Here is an 8,399-nt window from a genome sequence, read left to right as displayed (position 1 = left end):
TTTTTCAATACTTAATCAATATTTATTAAAAATATATTTGATACAAATTATACGAAATATTTCTTGAATATCAATTTTAAACTTTTAACTACAATTGTTTCAAAATCGAAATATGTTTGTCACCATGATATGATTCAGAACACATAATATAGTATATTTCTAATCTTTATATTCTTTGATATCTACAATCAATTTTTGTACGTACTATGATAAGTTTTATATATTAAATATATATAAATATATAAATATATATATAAATATATATAAATATTATAGACAATAATATTTTTTGATATTTCTAAAGAAGTTAAATATTCTTATAATTACATGAATAATTTTTTAATAATAGATTATTAATTAAATTTGCTGTTATTAATCTATTTTTTTTTCCAATATTAATAAAATGTATTTTTATAAAATTATTATTTATAGATAAAACATGGCAAAAAATTCTTTATCAGAACAATTTTCCTTAAAATGGAACAATTTTTCTAATAATTTAACATCTGGTTTTCTAAGTCATCTTACTGAAAATGATCTAGTTGATGTTACACTTGCAGTAGAGGGTCAGTTGTTACAAGCACACAAATTGGTTCTTTCAGTATGTAGTCCATATTTTAAAAATATATTTAAGGTACATAAATTTTATTTTAATATTAATTCATTAATATTATTTTTTATATTTAAAAATATCTATAAGTAATAATTGCTCAGAAAAAAACTTCTTAGAATTGCTTTGTAGGAAAATCCTTGTCAACATCCAGTCATTATCCTCAAAGATATGAAATATGCTGAAATTGAATCATTGTTAAAATTCATGTACCAAGGTGAAATCAATATTAATCAAGAAGATTTATCTACATTTTTAAAAGTGGCACAAACATTACAAATAAGAGGATTGACAACAGAAGATACAAGTAGCACATCATTTGTTAATTATGATCAATTAGATGCTGATTCTTTTACTCAAAATATTGTTCAATCAAATTTGACTTCAATAAATGAGATTTCCAAAGATGTAAATATGATAGATAGAAAAAAAAGATCTCGTGATATAACAAAAAAAGGTTGCAAAAAGAAAAAACAAGATGCATTATTAACATCAGAGAACATTCATGATGCATCTAATAAAAAACTAAATAATGATAATCAAGAAGTTTTATTTTTAATGAATAACGAAAATAATGATACAAATGATATCATAGAGGAAGAAAATATTTCTATTATAAAAAGCAATAATAATGATAAAAATGAAGATACTACCCTAGTATATTATCCTTTTCCCTTGGATATTGAAAATTCACAAGAAAATTCAACTGAACAAGGTAAAAAGATAAATAATTTAAAATTAAAATAAAAATTTGTAAATTATAGATAATAAATTAAATAATTGATTAATAATATGTTATTATATTACTGTAACATTTCAGATGTTGAACCTGTAATTTATAGACTTTCTGCACGAGGTCGACCACAATTAGTGCATGAAGGTTATGTTTATAACTTGACATCTCGCTCTGAGGGTTTGAATAGATCTCATTATAGATGTGCTGAACAACATCGTGGATGTAAAGGTAAATGTGCAGTTATTGCTGAAAGATTTATGCCTACAGGTGTACATGATCATAATCACCCACCTGGATATCAATCAGAACATGATTATAGAAAAAAGAAAGGTTTAGATATAGATATTTCTTAAATCATAAATATTTTAATTTATAAATATAGAAAAAAAATATAGAAGAAAAAAACACTTTATTATTTTGTTATTATAATTTCAATAAAAATAGAAGATACTATTCAAATAATATTGATATATAGAATAATATATAACAATAGTTTTCAATAATAAATATATTTTTAAATTAAAAAATATTGTTTTACAATTCTGTATAAATAATAAAAATTAGTTAAAATATTACAATAGTTGATAAAAATATGTGATTTCTATTGCAAAATTTATAATTATAACTATATATAAAAATAATTTATATAAATCATTATATTTTAATTAACTGTGATGCACTTTAAGGTATATAAAGGAAAACAGTTTAAAAAATGTGATGTGAACACATTCCATTTAGTATTATATTTGCATTAAAACCAAATAAAAGTATTTAATTTATATTATATGTTTACATATAAAACATTATTTTTCATGTAATAAATATAATTGTTTTTTATAATATATACATAAATGTAAACATGTATGTATGTATGTACATATGTACATATGAATTGAATGTTCTACTTACTTTTATTTTGTATAAAAATAATTTTTATATAATTTATCAGAAAAAATAAATTTTTTAGTGTATAAAATAGAAATTAAACAAATAACATCATTAATGGTATAAAAAGTATTAAAAATTATAAAAAAATTTATTTTTATACTATTTTATAAATTTTCGTTTTTGAATTATTGAAAAATAATTAATGTCAGAATTAATGTGATAATGATTAATCATTATCATTAATCATTAATGATAAATCATTCAATTTAAAAGAAATTGATTTTATAATTTCATTTGTAAAAATTTATAAATATATAAAAAATATAGAAATAATGCATTTTTTCATAAGCATAGAAAAATTGTATGAACAATACTGGTTAAGACAAAAATTAAATAATAAGGAATTTGTTTCACAATTTTACTCAAGTCTATCTCATATTCATGAAATTCATTTATTCGAACTGCATGTTTATTTTTAATTAAAATGTTAATGTCGTCTAGCCATCTTCTTTTCCAACTTCCGTTGCTTCTTCTCACTAACCTCAGGTTGTTCTGGAGCTGGAGCAAAAAACCATGGAGCTAATATTTGTTTCCATAGTATCCAACCTCCTCTTAATGGTACCTATTATAATAATTCAATGTAAACATTTTATGATCTATTTACACATATAAGTAAAAAATTGAGAGAAGTATAAGAAATGAACAAATTATTTTAAATTGTTTTATAATTTATTAAAAAGTGTATTTTATAATCATATTATTTATTTCATTAAGTAAATAATACTTACAAGAAGCCATAGCAACCAAAAATAATTTGATATGAGAGAAAGTACTTGTACTCCAGAAGTTAATATAATTAAATCTTTTATATGTCTAAAATATGAAATGAAAGTGTTATTATATTTAATAAATTTATTAATATATAATAAAGTATTATATTATTTATTAAGATTATTGAAATATGTTGTGATATTTACTCTGCTATACCTCCTTCCATATTAAGATCAATTCCAGAATCTAAAAGCTGACCAGATTCTGAATATGTTGCATGTGCTATATATTTCATAAATTGATAACTTCCTATATATATAATTCCAGAAAATATGGTTAATGTCTGTAATTATAATATATAGTATAATATGTTGCTAAACATGCATAAAGATAAAAATAATATTTCAAATATAAAACTTACAGTTGCTAATGTTGTAAAATTAAAAAATAACATTGTAACCATAAAGTATATTCCTATTGCCCCAATGATCATATTCTGATAAAAACTCAATGTTATTTTATTCTCTTCGACTATTTGTTTTGCTCCTTTAGTTGCTACTTTAGTTTTCTTACTCTAAAAATATAATAAATATCATTATTTATTATTTATTTTATTAGAAATAAAAAACTTAAATTTATAAATATTAAATTTATTATTTAATTACATATTATAAATCATTATATGGAAATAATTGTAAATTCAGAATGGTTAAATGACAATAAAAAAAAGAATATTTTAAATAATAATTAAATAACTTACCGTCATTTTGTTTGTAAATTATAATACATAAAATATTTAATATTCTAATAATCTATTAGATATTAAATTAAATAATATTTATTATTATTATTAATATTTAGTACATGACACAAATTTAATCTTATTAAATATGTATTCAAAAACAATTAAGGTTTGTTAAAGCCACGTGAAAGATGTCATATAATAAAAGTCTCTAGGTTAACATTTTGTGATTCATAATTTAGCATAAATTCTTAAATTTTGATACTCATCATTTGTTGTTTTTTTAATTGTTTAAAACTTCAAATTTTTATTTTTATTAAATTTTATAAATAATACGTGAAAAAAAATGCAATAAATTTCTTAAAATTATATTATATTGATTAAAATTTACAAAATTCATTATGTTGACATAAAAATAAAAAAAATTATCAATTCATAATTTTTATTAAAATATTTCCTAAAATTTTATTATTAAATTTATGTAAATATAAAATATAAAATACAAATTTTTAATTATATATTAAAAATTATTAATATTTCTATTTTTTCGAAATGCAGTTTTACTTTGTTATATTCTAATTAAATAAAGAATTTTTATTTCCGTGAAATAAAAATATTAATATATAAAAAGAAACTATTATACTTAAGCTATTATATTTAATAATTTTCTTATTTACTTTTCATTAATTAAGCAAAAGGAGAAAAAATATTATGCTATACGTTATTTTTCGTTTTATTATTACATATTTGAAAAATATAAAATTAAATTAAATTTAAATATTATATTATTTAAAGTTTTATTGACAAAAAATATATATTAGGTAAAATAAAAAAATATATATTAGATAAGATTAAATATTAGATATTTTAACTACAATATATGATTTATATTGAATTAATTATTTCAAATTTGAATTTAAGTTTCATTTATAATATATTATATTAAATATATTATATTGAAGATATATTGCTATATATTTATAACTTTCAATTAAATTTATTTTATTTTCATTAGTTAAAAACATGTTATATAAAGATATTTTTTTAATCTATTCATTTTATTGTCTTATTAAAAATTTTTAGATATCACTATTATTGGTGCTCTTATCCTTTAATTTATTAGTAAAATAGGTTATGCTATAATATAATATCTGGAATCAATGTAATAATATATCATAATAATTTACACGATCTTAATATAAAAACACGTGATATGTCTATATCAGAAAGAGAATGAAAAAATTAAATGACGTTAGTACTAAAATATATCAGAACGAATCAAATCGAAACGATCAACTAAAATTTTAATCTCTTAGTAATTTCGAGCAAAAGAATTTTAATAAAATTATTGAGCATTAATTAAAAAATAAAATAATCAGATTTTTAATATATAAAATAAAACAATTGGAAAAAGTTAATTTCACAGATTGAAATGCTATTATCGATCAAAAAAAAATAATTCTAATTTTCATCGAAAGAAATCACCGGTTTAAAATGTACACTTTATAATCAATAATGATATTTTTTAAATTTAGAAAACCTTATAAGTTTTGCTTTATTATTTTCCGAAGGAGAATTCAAGACTATATAATATTTGATGGTAAATATTAATCTTCAAAGAATAAAACACTAAAAAACATAGTAAATATATATTCCTATTATGACTTTTTTTCTTTCCTACTATTTTAATACAATATAAAATGATATATTTTTTTTAATCTATATTTCTAAAATGATTTTTTAAAATATTCCTATCATGTTTGTAAATAGTTTTTATTTTTTTATACATAATTTAATGATTTAATTATTTAATTATTTTTTTATACATAATTTCTGGAGATAATAAATTACAATCATCATATAATTTTTAATTTTTCATATATATATATATTTTTATATTGTATGAAACTTTATATTATTTTAATTTGTAATATTATTTAAATTTTTATAATTTTACTAATATTTTGTTTTAATTTTTATTTAATTATAATACATTATAAATATCAATGTATTTTAGGTTTCCTATGCTGTGAATTTATAATGTGATTATTGAGAATTTTTATTCCACAAGATTATGACTATAATCATGTAGAATTTAGTATAAAGAAGATGATGCCTCATTTTATAGCTCTGACACCCATAAGAAGAAGATGTTTAATCATACTTTCAATAGTATTAGTACCATGCGCTATTCTAAATCTTTTATCACCATCAGAGTTGCATGAAGAAACAATTTTACAAAATAGTATTGCAGAATTACAAGCTAAATTGGAACATTTACATGCTAAATATGTTACAAGTCAAGAAGAAATAAATTTGTTATCACATCAATTATTGCAACTAATAGAAAACAATCACATTTTGCCAGATCTTCAATTTCTACTTAACAATGCTACATCAAATGTGACCAATATAAAATTACCATCAATATATAATTTTCTTCCTCATTTTTTAAATGATCCTAATAGTCTACGACCAGCATTTATACAGACTAAAGGTCGTAGTGGAGTTAGTATGGTTCTAGGTGTTCCAACAGTTAAAAGAGAAATTCAGAGTTATTTAATGGCCACACTTAAGAATTTATTGGATCGTATGAATCCTGTGGAAACAGCAGATACTTTAATTATTGTATTAATTGCTGAAGTAAGTATTTATAGGTTGCTTTGTTCAATACTACATTATAGTATACTATAACATTGAACTTGAAGAGAAACAAAAAATATTTTTATAAAAGTTATTTGATATAAGCTACATATTTTTATAATGTTGCTATGTATTATTCAATTTTTGACTAAATTTTTCTAATATAGAAATAATATTAATATTATAACAAAGATACATTTATAAATTAAATATTTATAATATTGAAATTATTATCATAATACTAAACAAAATATATAATGATATTATTTTGAAAATATAAAATATATATATTTTGATTATAAATTTAAATATTTGTTTTTTTGTAGAATAAAAAAATTTGTATAAATGAATATTTGATAATATTAACAAAGCAATTTTAAAATTTTATATTTTTATCTATATTATTTTTATATATTTTTACAGACAGATTTGGAATATGTAACATATGTTGCAAAACAAATTGAAGTTCAGTAAGTTATATTTAAAAAATTAATTGTATTCAGTTATTTCTTAATATATCTAATTTATTTTTCATTTAGATTTCCAGTTGAATTTGAGGCTGGTGTAATTGATGTGATATCTCCATCTATATCTTATTATCCAGATTTATCTAAATTACATGATACTTTAGGCGATGATCATCAAAGAGTAATTTGGAGATCAAAGCAAAATTTAGATTTTGCATTTCTTATGTCATATGCTCAAACAAAAGGAACATTTTATGTACAATTAGAAGATGACATATTAGCTAAAAAAAATTTTATAACAACAATGAAAACTTTTGCATTACAAAAAATTGCAACTAAAGAAAATTGGTTTGTTTTGGATTTTTGTCAATTGGGATTTATTGGTATGTTATTAATAAATTAAGTTAAATTAATTATTAAAAATATTTTTGAATTTATTTTATATTTATGATTTTTCTTTTTAGGAAAATTATTTAAATGCGCAGAATTGCCATGGTTGATTCAATTTTTTTTAATGTTTCATAATGATAAACCAGTTGATTGGTTATTAGATCATTTAGTATCAACTAAAGTTTGTAGTCTTGATAAAGATAGTGTAAGTATATTATACTTAATAATGAATTAAATAGAAATGCATTTTAATAAATATTTTATGTATTTATGTCATATATGTCTATAAATGTCATATATATTTCAGAAACATTGTAAAATGGCTAAAGCAGAATTATGGGTTCACTATAAACCTTCTCTTTTTCAACATATAGGAACACATTCTTCATTAAAAGGAAAAGTACAAAAATTAAAGGTACATCAAAAAAAAAAAAAAATTATTTTTGTATTCTTTGTTTCTTTTGTTTAGGATAAACAATTTGGAAAAATAACATTATATTATGCACATGAAAATCCAGAAGCAATAGTAGAAACACAAATCAAACCATACAAACAATATACATTACAAAAAGCCTATAAAGGTGAATCATTTTTTTGGGGTCTTTTGCCACAACCTGGAGACCATTTAAAATTTAAATTTTCTCATCCTATTTTTATAAAAAGGTATTTTAAACATATATGATATTTTACATAATAAATAATTATAATGTCATTATATACAATTTTTATAATGTAGGTACTTATTTAGAAGTGGCAATCCTGAACATCCATCTGACAGGTTTTATAATACTACAGTAGAAGTATTTACAAAAATATCTGCATTTATGAATAGAAATAGTAATGATATTACAGAGGACGGTTATATTATTATAGGTATATAATTATTATATAAATATATAATTTTACAATAAATTAATTAAATTACATAAATTTTTTATTATGAAATTAGGGAAATTTGATGCACTTGGGATTGCTCAAGGAACAATAGATCCAAAGTTAGGAAAAATATCAATACTTCGTTTAACTGTACACAGTGAAAGTGAAAATTGGGCTATTTTATCGGAGGTAATATTTATCAATAAAAAATATTTTTAAAAGATATTATAAATAAAATTTAAATAGATTTTTATATTTATTTATTTATTTATTTTT

General features: G+C 19.6%; 3 protein-coding genes across 4 annotated transcripts; 2 read left to right on the top strand and 1 right to left on the bottom strand.

Moving 5' to 3' along the window:
• Positions 1 to 81: 81 nt before the first annotated feature.
• On the top strand, positions 82 to 1,734 carry LOC102673333 (protein abrupt-like). The gene is made up of 4 exons (XM_006615515.2): positions 82 to 197; positions 433 to 634; positions 743 to 1,325; positions 1,431 to 1,734. The coding sequence occupies exons 2-4, from the start codon at positions 440 to 442 to the stop codon at positions 1,697 to 1,699; spliced, it is 1,047 nt and encodes a 348-aa protein (XP_006615578.2). The 5' UTR covers positions 82 to 197; positions 433 to 439; the 3' UTR covers positions 1,700 to 1,734.
• Positions 1,735 to 2,501: 767 nt separating this feature from the next.
• On the bottom strand, positions 2,502 to 4,122 carry LOC102673459 (transmembrane protein 208). Its single transcript, XM_006615516.2, has 5 exons — positions 3,766 to 4,122; positions 3,427 to 3,579; positions 3,212 to 3,348; positions 3,023 to 3,107; positions 2,502 to 2,856 (listed from the first exon to the last, which is right to left on the bottom strand). The coding sequence occupies exons 1-5, from the start codon at positions 3,769 to 3,771 to the stop codon at positions 2,722 to 2,724; spliced, it is 516 nt and encodes a 171-aa protein (XP_006615579.1). The 5' UTR covers positions 3,772 to 4,122; the 3' UTR covers positions 2,502 to 2,721.
• A 797-nt stretch (positions 4,123 to 4,919) lies between these two features.
• On the top strand, positions 4,920 to 8,357 carry LOC102673600 (alpha-1,3-mannosyl-glycoprotein 4-beta-N-acetylglucosaminyltransferase B). Of its 2 annotated transcripts, none has more exons than XM_006615517.2 (9): positions 4,920 to 5,347; positions 5,765 to 6,390; positions 6,814 to 6,860; positions 6,930 to 7,240; positions 7,322 to 7,452; positions 7,555 to 7,662; positions 7,717 to 7,910; positions 7,984 to 8,120; positions 8,197 to 8,357. In XM_006615517.2, the coding sequence occupies exons 2-9, from the start codon at positions 5,857 to 5,859 to the stop codon at positions 8,340 to 8,342; spliced, it is 1,608 nt and encodes a 535-aa protein (XP_006615580.1). In that variant the 5' UTR covers positions 4,920 to 5,347; positions 5,765 to 5,856; the 3' UTR covers positions 8,343 to 8,357. The 2 variants fall into 2 exon arrangements, with proteins under 2 accessions (XP_006615580.1, XP_006615581.1); XM_006615518.2 differs by having other exon boundaries at positions 4,920 to 5,381; positions 5,763 to 6,390.
• Positions 8,358 to 8,399: the final 42 nt, after the last annotated feature.

The sequence above is a fragment of the Apis dorsata genome, unplaced genomic scaffold (assembly GCF_000469605.1).
Source record: "Apis dorsata unplaced genomic scaffold, Apis dorsata 1.3 scaffold_226, whole genome shotgun sequence".
NCBI lineage: Eukaryota > Metazoa > Arthropoda > Insecta > Hymenoptera > Apidae > Apis > Apis dorsata.
The sequence above is the reverse complement of the archived record's forward strand: the minus strand, read 5'-3'. Positions and strand labels throughout refer to the sequence as shown.

Coding starts and splice junctions, on each gene's coding strand:
- LOC102673333 (XM_006615515.2), top strand. CDS start 440: ATGGCAAAAAATTCTTTATCAGAACAATTTTCCTTAAAATGGAACAAT. Junction 635..742: donor ATTTTAAAAATATATTTAAG/GTACATAAATTT, acceptor ATTGCTTTGTAG/GAAAATCCTTGTCAACATCC. Junction 1,326..1,430: donor AGAAAATTCAACTGAACAAG/GTAAAAAGATAA, acceptor GTAACATTTCAG/ATGTTGAACCTGTAATTTAT.
- LOC102673459 (XM_006615516.2), bottom strand. Junction 3,349..3,426: donor ATTTTACAACATTAGCAACT/GTAAGTTTTATA, acceptor TTATAATTACAG/ACATTAACCATATTTTCTGG. Junction 3,108..3,211: donor ATGGAAGGAGGTATAGCAGA/GTAAATATCACA, acceptor TTCATATTTTAG/ACATATAAAAGATTTAATTA.
- LOC102673600 (XM_006615517.2), top strand. CDS start 5,857: ATGATGCCTCATTTTATAGCTCTGACACCCATAAGAAGAAGATGTTTA. Junction 6,861..6,929: donor GCAAAACAAATTGAAGTTCA/GTAAGTTATATT, acceptor TTTTTCATTTAG/ATTTCCAGTTGAATTTGAGG. Junction 7,453..7,554: donor GTAGTCTTGATAAAGATAGT/GTAAGTATATTA, acceptor TATATATTTCAG/AAACATTGTAAAATGGCTAA.